The sequence below is a fragment of the Ruditapes philippinarum genome, unplaced genomic scaffold, assembly GCF_026571515.1.
Source record: "Ruditapes philippinarum isolate M1 unplaced genomic scaffold, ASM2657151v2 ctg10961_1_1_1_1, whole genome shotgun sequence".
NCBI lineage: Eukaryota > Metazoa > Mollusca > Bivalvia > Venerida > Veneridae > Ruditapes > Ruditapes philippinarum.
In genome coordinates, this window is record NW_026856497.1 from 1 (window position 1) to 16613 (window position 16613).

General features: G+C 36.6%; 1 protein-coding gene across 1 annotated transcript; it reads right to left on the reverse strand.

Annotated features, from left to right (window-relative positions):
* Positions 1 to 834: 834 nt before the first annotated feature.
* On the reverse strand, positions 835 to 6911 carry LOC132746742 (uncharacterized; the record flags this gene model as incomplete). The annotated part of the gene is made up of 3 exons (XM_060735993.1): positions 6872 to 6911; positions 6134 to 6295; positions 835 to 1547 (listed from the first exon to the last, which is right to left on the reverse strand). Coding segments are annotated over exons 1-3 (915 nt in total), but the record flags the coding sequence as incomplete, so codon positions are not given.
* Between the last annotated feature and the right edge of the window lie 9702 nt (positions 6912 to 16613).

Sequence of the window (16613 nt, forward strand, 5' to 3'; positions counted from 1 at the left end):
TGAAAAGGGTGAGTTACACCAGTACTAGACTACCTTCCTCCGCACTCAACTACCAAAGCATCACCCGGGGATCGAACCCACGCCAGAGAGGTAACTGGATTAGAAGTCATCGACTCTAACTCGACCACGGAGACAGTTGAGCGGAAACTGGTTTCAGTTGTAAGGTAATAGTGACCTTGACCTTTGACGATGTGACCCCAAAATCAATAGGGGTCTTCTAACCAATATGGACAATCATCCTATGAAGTTTGAATATTGTGGGTCAAATGAAACTTAAGTTATGCTCCAGAAACTGTTTTAAGTTTTAAGGTAATAGTGACCTTGACCTCTGACCCCAAAATCAATAGGGGTCTTCTACCCAATATGGACAATCATCGTATGAAGTTTGAATATTGTGGGTCAAATGGAACTTAAGTTATGCTCCGGAAACTGTTTTAAGTTTTAAGGTAATAGTGACCTTGACCTTTGACCCCAAAATCAATACGGGTCTTCTACCCAATATGGACAATCATCCTATGAAGTTTGAATATTGTGGGCCAAATGGAACTTAAGTTATGTTCCGGAAACCATATTGCTAACGGATGGACGGACAAGGGTAAATCTAAATGCCCCCCCCCCCCTATAGTGGGGGCACAATAAACGGAAACTGATGATGATGGAACAGGGTAACACTATATACCCCTGCCCCCCTGCCATTTTATTGGGAGGGGGCATAAAAATTATTTTAAAATCCCTCAATAGATATGCTAATAACCTACACATATTTCATCACAAAAATGCAGGCTAAGCTATAAACAAACAATGAACAAACAATGACTTGAATTATGTATTTACTTCATTCTCCCACATTTCTTTCAATAAAAATATGAAAGCAAGATTATTATGATTCATATTCTGATCCACTGGGTCATCATGTATCATAGGTTCATCCATTTCATTTCTGTACACATCCATACAAGAAGAGATAGCATTATGAAAACCAGAACTTTCTGTAAAGTATTTTTGCCATGTTTCTTGAATATTTTCATCCGACAAACCTACAGGAAACTTATAAAAATTTAATGCCATCCAAACAGCGAAAATAGTGTCAATATTTAATTTGCCTTGAGAAAATATTTGCATACTTTCTCCATGTGTTAAAAGAATATCATAGAACGGATTATACATATGAATAGTTATATTGTTTTCAGATGCCAAAAAACATGGAATAAAATATTCTTTTAAAGCAGGAAATTTCTTATTTTGAATGAAGGCATTCACTATTGTTTGTGCGAGCACTTGTGACAAATCCTTACAGTGCACCCCTGTTTGGAGTTTAAATGGACCAAGTGGCATGTAGTGGTCTCTATAGGCTGTCTTAACGAAGGATGTATCACTCTCATAGTAATCAGATGTACATGTACTTCCCTCTGAATATTTCCTGATCTTTTTATGTTGAGGTTCACCACAACCCTCCTCATCTATCTCTTCACGAACATCCTTTACCACTTTAACTTTACTGTGTCTTATTAAGATATCTGCACGACCATGCCAAACTTTACTATTTCCTGAAAAATGAAACAGAAAATGATAAATTTTTACTTCCAACAGTGTTTATATAAGGTGTAAAAATCGATTAAGAATGCAGTAAAAATCGATAAAGAATGCAGTAAAAAACGCAGAATAAATCAATACAGAATGCAGTAAAAATCGATAAAGAATGCAGTAAAAAACGCAGTAAAATCAATACAGAATGCAGTAAAAATCAAGAAAGAATGCAGTAAAAATCAAGAAAGAATGCAGTAAAAATCAATAAAGAATGCAGTAAAAATCAATACAGAATGCAGTAAAAATCAAGAAAGAATGCAGTAAAAATCAAGAAAGAATGCAGTAAAAATCAATAAAGAATGCAGTAAAAATCAATACAGAATGCAGTAAAAATCAAGAAAGAATGTAGTAAAAATCAATAAAGAATGCAGTAGACCCAATTAATACCAGCAGGGTGGGGGTGGATTTTAACAGGTGTCAACTTATTATTGGTCACACATTGATTAGGGGCCTACTATTGCCCGAGGTGATAAAAGTACATGTGAAAGTACTTTAAAGATATTGTCCAACATAATAATTAATAATAACCTACCCAGAATTTGCCGTCAATTGCAAATTTTAAAATTTTTGTTTTAAGCTGATTGACTTAATTCCCAGTGGAAAACATAATGTTTAAATATTTATAAAAGTATTTACTTCCAGACAAAATTGTGACTATTTCTAAAAAAAATTCAATTTTCACATACTGTAAAACACTTATTATTCGCGAGAAATTTATTTTCGCTAATATTCGCGAGTTTTCTAAGACGCGAATTCATATTTCTCGCGAATATTTCACGTTGTCTATACACTTGTCCGAAAATGAACACTATCCGAAAATGCGTACACATGGATATATATCTGCGGGAAAGTATCGAAACCAGTTCAAGTTACAAGTGTTGCAGCATATACATATCGTACAGTCATTACTAGTATGAAAAATATACCTGTGACAATTTAGTATTATGTGGAATTGGAAAAAAAACTTCTTCGCTGCATATCACCTGTGTCAAGGAATGTAACTGTGACTTGCACTAGAATTAAGTATAAACAAATTAATGCGTCTTACAAAATTTTAATGGTATTTCTACAGATTGTTCTAATTGGTACAAATATTTTAGCACCTGCAAGTTGTTTGTAACATTGTATTGTACTACATTTTAAGCTGGAGGGTAAACATAATCGTGTACTACAGGTTAGGCAAATTACAGTACCGTTTAATTGATTTTCGTCTGCTTGCCTTTGACTGGCTAATCAGTGAAACTTTAACACAGTGAACACATATCAAATAATTATCAAACTTTATTGACATATTTTTAGACAGACGGTTTCACTTAACAAAGGATTAGCAAGCTATCAGAAAAATCGATACAGATATAAATGCATTTGTCGGACAATAAACGACGCAAAGTTAGTGAACGGAAAGGACAGAAAATATCCGAATGAAATCGGTTTCCGCTTTCACATTTTTCAGGAAGACGCAAATTCTTGTTGACGCAAAATAATTATTTTGGACATTTTGCCTCAAATTCGCGAAATAAGGTTGTTTTACAGTATTTTTGAGATGTTTTGATTGTTTTTAATATTACAAAGTGAAAATAAGCTATATTCTGTTTAAAAGTCTTTACTATAAAGGCAGAAAATATGTATTATTTTTGTGACGATGATATTTTTAGAAAAAAAAAACAACTGCATTCTGTGAAGGTCTTTGCAAGTTTAATTTCTATAGGCTAAAATTATATAACCTATTCCAGTTCTGTGTGAAATGTGGAAATTGAAAGTGGTTATTGCTGACAAAATTTGGATTTGAACAAAGAAAAGAAAATGTCTGATAACAGAGTCAGTGGAAAACGTGTGTAAAGCAGGGTTAACACTGGCCAGTTTTTTTCCGCCATTGCGGAGGGTCCCAGAGGGAGGTCCGTTCCGGATGTCGTAAACTTTACTAAAGCATTCCAACTGGAAAGTCTTTTATGGCTTGCTACCCCAAATTCCCTCCTGGAATTCTTACAGATACGAAGAAAAGACAAGAGCTATCACTAAAGGTGATTAATACCCCCACCAGCAACTTGGACTATTTGAAGAACAAGAAATGTCAAACGACACATATGCCCCCTTTCTAGCCCTTGACTCACATTATTGGTAATTTTGTTAAAGATACTTGCCATAAATGGGTACATGGAAGTGTTCAAGTATGGAAAAAGAAAAATAATGAAGACTTTGTGATAAATATTTTTCAAAATAATGAGACATTTTGTGACCTAGACCTTTGAACCAGTGACCCAAAATCAATAGGGGTCATTTAATAGTTATGACCAATCAATATTAGAAATATGAAGACTTTGTAATAAATAGCTTTCAAGATAATGAGCGGAAACCATACTAACATGCAAGAACCCTGTGACCTTGACCTTTGACCTAGTGACCCAAAAATCAATAGGGGTCACTTACTAGTAATCAGTATGTGAAATATGAAGACTTTGTGATAAATAGTTTTCATGATAATCAGCGGAAACCATTCTGACATTTAAGGCCCATTAAACCTTGACCTTGACCTTTGATCTAGTGACCCCAAAAGCAACATGGATCATCTGTTGGTTATGCCCAATCACTATGAAATATGAAGACTTTGTGATAATTATCTTTCAAGATAATGAGCTGAAATCATACTACCATTCAAAGACCCTATGACCTTGACTTTTGACCTGGTGACACCAAAATCAAAAGTTTTCATCTACTAGTTATGACCAATCAATATGTGAATTATGAAGACTTTGTAAAAAATGGTAACCAAGATAATAAGCCGAAATCATATTACCATTCAAGGCCCCTGTGACCTTGACCTTTGACCCCAAAATCAATAGGGTCCTTTACTATATATGACCAATCAATATGTGAAATATGTAGACTTTGCAATGAATACTTTTCAAGATAATCAGTGGAAACAATTCAGACATTTATGGCCCTGTGACTTTGACCTTTGATTGAGTGACCCTAAATCAATAGGGGTCATCTACTGGTTATGACCAATCAATATGTGAAATATGAAAACTTTGTTGTAAGAGTAACCAAGATAATTCGCGGAAACCATTCTGACATTTAAGGTCCTTGTGACCTTGACCTTTGACCTAGTGACTGACCCTAAAATCAATAAAGGCCATCTACTAGTTATGACCAATCAATATGTGAAAAATATGAAGACTTTGTAACCAAGATAATCAGGGGAAATCATATTACCATTCAAGGCCCCTGTGACATTGATCTTTGACCTAGTGATTCCAAAATCAATAGGGGTCATGTACTAGTTATGACCAATCAATATGTGAAATTTGAAGACTTTGTGATGAATACTTTTCCATATAATCAGCGGAAACCATTCTGACATTTAAATCCCTTGTGACCTTGACCTTTGACCTAGTGACCCTAATCAATAGGGTTATCTACTAAATATGACCAATCAATATGTGAAACATGTATACTTTGTGATGAATATTTTGTAAGATAATCAGCGAATTTTTTTTTGACATTTAAGGCCCCTGTGACCTTGACCTTTGACCTTTGACCCCAAAATCAACAGGGGTCATCTACTAGTTATGGCCAATGTCTATGTTAAATATGACTTTGTGATGAATACCTTTCAAGATAATCAGCAGAAACCATTTTGACATTAAAATTTAAGGCCCCTGTTACCTTGACCTTTGACCTAGTGACCCCAAAATCAACATCTACCTAATGAGATCTATATACCTGCAAAGTTTCATGTTGATACCTCAGAGTTATGTCACAGACAAATAAAGGGGACGGACATCTGAACGGATGGACAAAGCAGCGACTATAATCTCACCCTGTGGGGAGCATAATCAAAGCACAGAAGGCGCTGAATTTGTTTGGGTCTCAGAATGTCAGAAAGGTGAAGGTTGTGAGATTATAAACCAATTTGTTTTTGTATAGTGTCACCAATGCTTTCCAGCGATTTAATTGTAGTAAATTGGCTAGAAGACTAATTGCAACACTGATATTCAATCCAATGTTTATTTGACTTAAACAAAAAATAAGTTTCCTTAACTGGGATTTGAACTCCAGACCTCTCGCTTCCTAAGCCCTAGGCCACGGAGAATTTATATATAAACTGCCTGAAGAAAACCATATTATTCTAAATTAGGGTTTGTAACCACGCTAACTGTTGTTTAACACAGATGTAAATAATCATGGAGCTTCTATAAGCATGTATATCTATAAAGAATGAAACAATATTAGAAATCTTCGACCATTCGGGAATTATTTTGCTTGAAAATTAATGCGCCTATCATTTGACCATCTTTACGCAGTGATCTCCCCTGAATTTTTCGGCGTTAGCGTACATATAAAGGGAAGTAACCGCTTCAAAAAAGTGGACTACTTTCGGCAATTGCAATTAACAGCATTAGAGTCTGAAATTTCGCTACAATTATTTGTTTGGTCTGACGACCAAACAAATAAAAATTGGCCAGTGGAAACCCTGCACTATAAATACCATTTCCTCTTAAGCTCTAGCCACCAAAGGAAGTGTCTCCTTTATTGACTCGTTTACCACATGAACAACACTTTTCATCACATGTCAGATCAGCAAGTAACTGTGGATTGGCCACTAATAGACTAAACAGATGCAAAGCCAATACTGCTTGAATCTCACATTCCTTTCTTTCCTGTGGTTTCTTTTTCTGCAAGGCCTGTAGACATTTCTTATGACATGCTGAATAAAGAAGAAAAAATCAAAGTATTGCAAGCAATCCATAAGTCCCATACCGGTTAGAACCCCAGCAACATTCTGATAGGCCATTGGCCATTCAATTATACCATTGAATGAATGAATGACATGAATGAACTTAAATCTTTTGAATTGAGTTCTAAATTGTCTATGTTAGTTAAGTTTCCCTGCCAAGTAAGAAAATTATATTTATACAACAGATAATCAAAAGGTCCAATTTTCTCAGGATGAATAAGTATAACAAATGTTTCAACTTTTCTCTATTTAAAGTAACTTTGTTGGAAAAAATCTTTAAAAGTGATCTCAGGAAACAGTTTTTATGAACAGACAGACAGACTAATGACAGTGATGATACCCTTTATAGTCACAAAGAAGTAAAGTAAAAAATATAACAATTTTCAAATATACCATTAACATGTATAGTAACAAAGATGAAAATTAAAAAGAAAATTAAATACGTATAATGAAGGTGTTGATAATATATGTTTATTTTGAATTTGAAGTAAAACCGTGAAGAAATAAAAAAATTAAAGAATGAATAAGAAAAATTCAAAGTTTAACCTTTTCCCTTATAGAAGCGAGAATCGCCGTCTTTTACCATTCCCTGATAGAAGCGAGAAACGACGGCTTTATCGATTACCACATGTAAGCGAGAATCGCCGACATGCATGATCTCAATGGAAGCGACTTTCGCCGACTTCAATATTTACCTGTCCAAAAATCAACAATTTTCCCGGAAAATAGACCTGTAAATTGTGTTATCGTAAAGATCAACATTTCATGAGGGGATTCCGTGCATAAAATTATGGTGTTACTATTTAAAGTTTTTGTATAATTAGCGACCAACCAGGTGAGGGGTTTTCCTTACGTCACGCAGTTAATGAGTGCGCGGGTCAATGAAATAAATATAGAACGTATCGTAAGACAGGAACAAAAGTGTCTAAAAATAGCAACTAATGAATAAATAGTATTTATATGATCACGGGTCGTTCACGTGCCAGGCATGGTATAATGGATTTGATGCGCCAGTAAAATGGATGTAGATCACACAAGAGTATAATCAAATACGTGATTTAATATGAACAAAATGCGTAGTACAGATAAAGGGAGAGAAAAACATCATTTAGTCCGAAACAGGCAAAGTTCCGAATGTATGTAAATACACAGTCTGACACAGTCTGGCGCTACCACTTTCCTTTTCTTCCAAAATGTAAAACCATCATAGGGTAGACTGCCCTCCGGTTTTAAGGGGATTATTATGCCCTTGCACTTAAGTGAATCTAGGTTTGATTAATACTACAACAGTCACAGGTTTTTTTGGGGGATTATTATGCCCCAAAATGTGCAAATCACTCTAGTACAGAACATAGTCATTTAACTTCTTAGGTAGGCACCGCTTTCGAGACGGGCGACTAGATACATTGGACTCCGCAAAATGTGGAACATCAGTATTAGTTTCCGAATCAGAGCCATTATCAATATTTCCCTCCTGAGAATAATACGTAACCAATTCTGGATCATAGTCATTTGAACTGATAATAGGTTTCGGAGGTGGAATCGATATTTCCAAAGGGATATCTGGTGTGGCGGGCGAAACGTGAAGCATCTCTTGCTTATTCCTTTCGCTCTCTTCGTCAGAGTCGAACTCAATCGGGGATTCTTTCGTAGAAGCTTTGTAATGTGTCGTTTTGAAGCAATCGGAACACTTAACACGATATGAATTGTTCCTGAGCTGGTTACCTATAAATTTACGAATATTACACCATGTAAACTCCAAGGTCACTACAATGTATCTTTCTCGAGCATTTGTTTTGTTGAGGTCTTTTCGAAGATAAACAATATCGCCTACTTTTAAATCAGGAGTAACCGGAGTTTGATTTGAAGGGCATTTTGCTTTTTCACTTGATTTGTCGATCTTTGAATTTGTTGAGATGATATTAATTTTTGATCTTCTACAGGAATTTGTCTATTTGAGAACTGATCTCTTTGCATCCACATTTCTCTGGAAGATAAGCCTCGTTTGCGAATGCGCGTGTTAAGACGGGCGGTTACTATCGCGAGATTCATGGAGTTAGTATTTTGATGAGGTGACGAGTTTGTTCTAAGAATTTCACCCTCCAATTCCTGTATAGCCTTTTCAGCGACCGGGTTTTTGTTGAGGTTTTTGGCACGTCCTAACTCTATTGATATATGGTGTCGTGTTAATAACTGGTCATCTACCAATGCTTTGAAACCTGGAGCTGGATCGGTTCTAGTCACAGCGTACGGACCATCCAGCGGGTGAACCTCTGCCAATAATTGTATGATAGCATCCCGTAAGTCATGATGACGCTCACTTTCTAGCAACTTTGTGAATGTAAACGAGGTAACACATTCTCGAACTACTAAAACGAGTTGGCGTTCCCGCTTCATTACATCGGCAGCAAAAGCCAATCCAACAGTTTCCGGTGGATCTTCGGAGCTTTGCTCATCCCGCATTTTTGGTGCCTTTGCCAGGGATGCACACTGATGGCAACCTTTAGTGACCATGTCTAATGATTTGTCCATATCCAAAGCATAAATGTACCTCTGTACGACGGATTTGGATTTTAATTGGCTGACGGAAGGGTGTCCCAACTTTATATGTATAGAGGTCAAAAGTCCGTCGAGAACTTGTCGGGGAACCACAATACATTCCTGACTTGGCATAAACGGCATGTTCCTTTTAACAATAACGAGTCCATCTCGAGAGAGTGAGGCTATGTTTAAGTATCGCTTTATATCTTTTACATTTGTAAGCTTCTTTGAAGGTCTTGTGCCTTGGCGAAGATGCGCAACAGTACGGCGGAGATCAGCACACTCTGATTGAATAGGTAACCAAGCCGATTTACTTGTAAACGGACATTTTACGGTTCCATTAATAACATCCTCAGTAGTAATATGACGCACAACAGATTCTTCTTGCTGACTTATAAACAAACAAATTTGACAGTTTTGATTCGAACATTCGGGTGCGTTTCGGCTAGCGAAATCTGATGGTAAGATTGCTGCTCCAGAAACATGGCGAATTGAAACTTGAAAGCGACTTGCGGTAGATAGAAATGTAGACACACGTGGACTTGATGAAAACTCCCCTCTGCAAAGCTTTTCAAAGGCTTGAACTCATGGCTTACTGTCGGTAAGTATGCATGTAGATGTGGACGATTGGATAATGTAGGGACTGAAGTGCTTTATTGAGGCAGCGATTGATAAGGCCTCAATTTCACATGGTAACCAACGATTCTGGTTCTGACGGAGTTTAGCGCTAAAGAAACCAGCTACATGAAGCTTATCCTTCCTATTGATGTAAAGAGTAGCCCCGAGACCTTTGCTTTTCGAAGCACCATCCGTTACAATCCATAGTTGATCAGACGGACGGGGAAGTGTTATTGAGCGATTGGAAGATAAGGCCATTTGAGCATTAGAAAACGCACTTACTAGGTAGTCAGTCCAAACAATAGAGTCTTTTGATTCACCTCCAGCTATGACTTCTTCTAAAGGAGATAGTATTTCTGATGTGTTGTTAATGACCCGAGAAAGCACTTTGTATGCGCCTATGAATGAGCGCATAGCAGTGACGGTTTTAGGCGGTTGGCATGTAGAAAGCGTTGAAATACGATGAGGACGGATACTCCCCTGTTCCCATATCCAGCCGAGAATTGATGCTTGTTTAGGTGCGATAATAGTCTTAGTAGCTGATAAATCGAGGCTGCATGAATGAAGCGCTTCCAATACACGTTCGAAATTTGTGAGCAACTCCTCTGGTGTATTTCCGCCACAATACAGATCATCTGCGATTTTAGCAACAGTACCATCTTGAACTAGGTGTCCTAACACTCTACACGTGAGTTTTTCAAGAGCTGTCTCAGAACCAGGCATTCCCATTGCTGAACGTACATAAGCTCTTACGCCACGGAACGGAGTTGATACACCACAGTACTTCTTGGAGTCTTTTGACAGTGGAATTTGGTAAAAGGATTTAGTCAAGTCAGTAAAAATTATATACTTCCAATGCGCAATTTGCCTGAGAGTTGAATCGACATCAGGCATCAATGACGGTTGAGGTTTGCTATATCTACCAACATCTGCAAAGGCTGTGACTAGTCGAAAAGTACCATTCGGTTTCTTTACAAGAAAGGACGGATTCAAATACTCGACTGTGATTCCCAATTCCTCGGGGCGTTTGAAGACACCGATACGTTCCAGTTCGTCAAATTTGTCCTGGAGACTAGATAACTGAGATTTTGCATATTGTGGTAATCGTCCTTTTCGCTGAGGAGGCTGCACGGGACCCATATTCACCTTCGCTTCCAATGGACCCAATGCACCATTTTAACCTTTAAAGTTTGGATTGAAGACGTCATCATACTTTATAAGTAGCGATTTAAACTGATCTCTCGTACCTGTTGACAATAAGTTATCTGGGTCGACACGGACTTGATCGGAATGTGTTGACTTTTTCATGTTTGCATTTGCTGAGTTAGGTAGAGCTTTTGATTCAGATTCGGCCAAGAGTTGTTGTCCGAGTCCCTGGTATGAGGCTCAACCGAAAAGATGTTGTCTGTGGAGCGCATGTCAGACGGTAACATAACATCAATAAAGTCTCCGGGCCACAGCGTAATTGAGGTTGAAGGAGCACGTACGACGTGAGCACGACGAATAGCGTGATTTGGGGCTGAAGTGCTTGGCGAGCCGTAGTAGTATATGTGGTCATTTCCAATAGACACCTCACGACGAGCTGGTCGTGTGGCAACGTCATTTACCTCCATGAATGGAATACCGGCCAAAACATCTGTATCTAAATGTTCGACAACTAACCCTTCAAAATACAGGTTATGATCATCGCGTGTAAATGTTATCCTAGTTTCCCCTACAATGTTTAAAGGAGAGGAACCATCGGCTTGGTGAGCAGATTGGGAGCTAGCGGTGATTTTTGCGTTCAGTTGTGCTGCAGTTGATGCACGAATCATATTACCGGTGGCGCCACTGTCAACAGTTAAACAAATCGGAATATGGCCTCAGTAAGTGTCAAGATAAGGAGACTGTCGAACTTGAACACGGTTAGTAGATACCGACACTTGTCGAAACTCTTCTTCGGGATCGTGTAACTCAGAATCATCAAGAGGAATATCATCAATACATGTAGCGCGGGCTCTTGCCAAAAATTGTCGGTCTTGTTGCGGCAAATAAGTACACTTACTAAGGAAGTGGCGATCAGGACGTCCTGCGCCTTTGCAAAGCGGACACGACTTTTGGTTGGGTTTAGACCAAGATGGACTTGACTGGGGCTTTTGTCGTGGAAATTTTCTGACCGTTGTTCTCATGGTTTTGGCATCCTCTGCTGAACGCAACTCTTCTAAAAGTGAGTCCAGTGCTTGCGAAATTTCAGGTTTTATAGAGGCTAATGTTCTTGCTCGTAACTCAGTACCGTATCTCTGTTTGACAAGTTTAGGTATGTCAGGGTTTATCAGTCTCAGCCATGTTAAGACAACTAGATTTTCAAGCGTTGGAGAGAGCTCCTCATCTTCGGTTATCGGTTCGTCGTGGTGTTTGATGCCCATATCCTGATGTAACAAGCTATCTTCAATAAATGCGGTGAGTCGTTGGAACAAATCTTCGGGTCTCTCTGTAGGATCATATCGGATAGAATCAAAGTCAATACAATGGCCACCAGTAATTTGGAAACCATAGTGGAGGCGGATTGTTTGCCAAATATCATCAACGGAGGTAGAGTTTTTAACAATAGTGTTTCTGGATATTACTGGACAAAAATTTGCTATCTGTCCTAACATCAACTCAAGAATGTTGACCTTCTGCTCACGGGTTTTCCTGTCAGCTTCGGCTACATCCTCACCGTCGTTCACAAAGCCTCTGTGGGGTGCAGTTTTGGTCTTTTTCTGCCATTTAAGCCCAGCCACGAGAAACGGAGCAAAGTTCTTGTCTAAAGAAAGGCTGTAGATTAAGTTCTGTCTCCAGTTTTCAAATGAGTTTACAGTTTCATGTTTGGTAAGGCACCATTGTTTTGGCGCGCGGGTAGAATTTGCCATTGTCAATGTTTTTGTTTAATACACTTGCGTTCACGGTAATAATTCTATTACGAGATGACGTACACAGGTCTTTATCGAGCGTGGGACGTAAATTCGCTGCCACCACGCCAGTTAAATGGATGTAGATCAACACACAAGAGTATAATCAAATACGTGATTTAATATGAACAAATGGCGTAGTACAGATAAAGGGAGAGGAAAACATCATTTAGTCCGAAACAGGCAAAGTTCCGAATGTATGTAAATACACAGTCTGACACAGTCTGGCGATGTTTGTTTTGGTTTATGACAGCTGACATGTGTATATATACACGGATTAATTAACGCCCTGACTAGGGGTATTTCTCTGGCCCCTGCAATAAAATATTTCCGGTAGCAGCGGCGATTTTTTTAAGAACATGACCGACATAGAAATATTTCAAAGTTTAAATTCTTTCATGTGCGCTATTGTTTTCATAACAGACACAGCATGGGGCCGTGTATGTTACGACATGATAAAATCATATCCCATATATCATCTTTGATGTCGGCAACGTGAAAATGCCGAAAAAGGCCGTGGAACTCCAGGATGTCTTTCCTTTATCATCATTTGATCTAAATTAGATCTATAAATGATAAAATTTAATTAAATTCATAATTCATGAAGAAAATATATGACCGTGACAGCAGAAATTCTGAAATATTTCATTCAACAGTTATATACATGTATTACAGAAATGACAGTTACTATTATGAAATAAATTATAAAAAAACTAATAAAATAAATAAAAACAAACAAACTGAGATTTCTTTTTACTGGTATAAAAAAAAGGAACTTGTTGTTATTTATTTCACTAAAAATTAATGCTGCATAAACCAAAAAAAATTAATAATAAATTAGCCATATTTCCCTAATCCCTGTAAAAGAGAGAGAAAAATTATACATCATTTTATTGTTTATAACTACTGTAATTATACTGTTATAAAGCCCACAAATATAAAATTTATACCACTGGAAAGATAATTCAAATCTCTACAAATCTTACATTGAGATAATTCTGGAAATTTGGATTCTTGATTTATAAACCTTGTCATATTATTATGATGTTTGAGTTTGAAGTAAATCCTATAAGGAATGAAGAAGTTGGGAGTAAAAAATACCAATTTCTCGAAAAAGTTCAAGGGGGGCATAATTCTGAAAATAGTTTTGCTAGAGAATTGAACCTTCTTACATATGTTGAGTGATAATAAGAAACATACATATATGAAATTTCAAGCAGATACATTAAACAAGAGGGCCATGATGGCCCTGAGGTCGCTCACCTGTATATAGGCCCCGCAAACCCCACCCCCAACGTTGCAGGGCCAATTTAACCCAAGGGCTTTTATTTGCACAAACTTGGTAGACACCCATAAGAAGATGTTTCATGCTAAACATCTAAGCTCTAGCTCATTGGGCTTTTTAAAAGAAGATTTTTTTAAAGTTTTTACTATACACATAAAGTTAAAAACAATGACACCCCTGGGGCCTGGCCAGTTTTGACCCCAGGGCTTTTATTTGAACACACTTTGTAGACACTTACTAGAAGATGTTTCATGCTTAATATCTAAACTCTAGCTATTTGGGTTTTTTCAAAGAAGATTTTAAGTTTTTGCTATACACATACAAGGAAAATCAATGACCCCCGGGGCGGTGCCAATTTTGACCCCAGGGCACCTATTTGAACATGTTTGATGCTAAATATCTTAGCCATAGCTCTTTGAGTTCTTTAAAAGAAGGTTTTTTAAGTTTTTACTATATGCATATAGGGAAAATCAATGACCCCCGGGGCGGGGCCAATTTTGACCCCAGGGCTTTTATTTGAACAAACTTGGTAGACACTTATTAGAACATGTTTCATGCTAAATATCTTAGCTCTAACTCTTTTGGTTCTTTAAAAGAAGATTTTTTTAGGTTTTTACTATATGCATATAGGGAAACTCACCCCCTGGGGCGGGGCCAATTTTGACCCCAGGGCTTTTATTTGAACAAACTTGGTAGATACCTATTAGAACATGTTTAATGCTCAATATCTTAGCCATAGCTCTTTGAGTTCTTTAAAAGAAGATTTTTTAAGTTTTTACTATATGTATATAGGGAAAATCAATGACCCCCCGGGGCGGGGCCAATTTTGACCCCAGGGCTTTTATTTGAACAAACTTGGTAGACACCCATTAGAACATGTTTCATGCTAAATATCTTAGCTCTAGCTCTTTGGGTTCTTTAAAAGAAGATTTTTTAAGTTTTTACTATATGCATAAAGGGAAAATCAATGACCCCCGGGCGGGGCCAATTTTAACCCCAGGGCTTTTATTTGAACAAACTTGGTAGACACTCACTAGAAGATGTTTCATGCCAAATATCTAAGCTCTAGCTCTTATGGTTTTTTAAAAGAAGATATTTAAAGTTTTTTCTTTCGGTTGCCATGGCAACCAGAGTTCTGCATGGAATTAAATTCTTTGAACAATTTTTAAAGGTGACCACCAAAGGAACATTCCTGTGAAGTTTGGATGAAATTTGCTTAGTGGTTTATGAGGAGATGTCATTTAAAGTAAAAGTTTACGGACGGACGACGGACGGACGACGGACGGACGCCGGACGAAAAGCGATCACAAAAGCTCACCCTGTCACTTTGTGACAGGTGAGCTAAAAAATAAAGAAGTTATTAAAAAACAAAAAAAAACATGTTTTTTTTTCATGAAAATTCTAGTTTCAAGGGAGGTAATTCTGATTATTTTTGTGCTAGAGTTGTAAACCTTGTCATATATGATGTGGTTGATAACCAGAAACTAATATTCAAAGTTTAAAGTAAATACCTTAAGAAATAAAGAAGTTATAGTGAAAAAGCATAAAAAACTGGAATCAGAAATCTTGAAATTCAGTCTTTTTGTTGCCATAGCAACCAGAATTTTCTACATAGGAAGAATTTAGTAAAGTAAAGAAAAAATGTGCATAATCTCCAGACTGCCATCTACCTATATTTCAAGTTTTATAAAAATATTGTCAGTACTTTTTGCGTTATCACTGGATCCAGTTTATGTGTTAAATTTGCCATATTTTCAGTCTATTTATTGCCATAGCAACCAGAATTTTCAAAATAAGAAGAAAAGAAAAAGACGTGCATAATCTCCATACTGCCATCTATCCATAGATCAAGTTTTATTAGAATATTTTTAGTACTTTTTAAGTTATCGCGGGATCCAGTTTTGTGGACGGACTGACTGATGGACCATATTTTGGGACAGGGTGGACCTTGACTCGAGACGAAGAGGACCATGCACATTTTCAAATTAAATATTGCTATTTTATTTCATTAATATATTTTGGTATTATTATCATCTTAAATGTCGTATATTTAAGCATTTTAATATTGAACTGATTTTTATTTAGAAATTTAAACATTGATCTAGTACTAGTTAAATATAGGGATCACATAAAACCCGTGAATTTATCATGTGCACACGACATAATGCGGACTGTGGATTAATCTAACTTTATATTTATTTTTATAAACATTGACACATACAAATATAAGTATAAAATAGGTAGCGTAAGCTAATTGGAATGGATGGAGAAAATCATATATGTAAAACATACATGTACATGTATTTTCCTTTTGTGCTAATATTAATAAACTTGAAACAATTACCTTAACTGTAATTATTTTATAATTATGTATACCATTTATAACATTTCAGCGGTATAGAGGAATATATATATTGTTTATTCATATTAGTTAATTACACTATGAAAACCAAGACATAGTTAATATACAATGTATACATGTATAATAATTCACTAAACAGACAGCATCTTAATTATGACAGAGTTAAAAAACAACATTTCTAATACATAAACTAACTAGTCAAATACTTCAAACAAAATCAACAAGGAAAGAATCAAAATTAAGAAGAATGTAGTTAAATTTTCTGAAATTATGGCTAGAATATCCCAACAAGACACAAAACTTCTTGATAGCTGTGCAAGCCTTTATGACCCTGTGTAATTTTGTGAACATGAATATATATTACAGTGTAAATATCGATATACATACGGTATTTAACTGCTTTTGTATATATGTTCGCCATTAAGTTTTCGTATATATCTGTTAATAAATAAGTCACCCTTTCTGTGTGCTTACGATGTAAATTGTGTCTTCCTTTTGTGTTCATTTATGATCATTAAACATTTCACTCCTCATCATTTTATGTCATTGCAT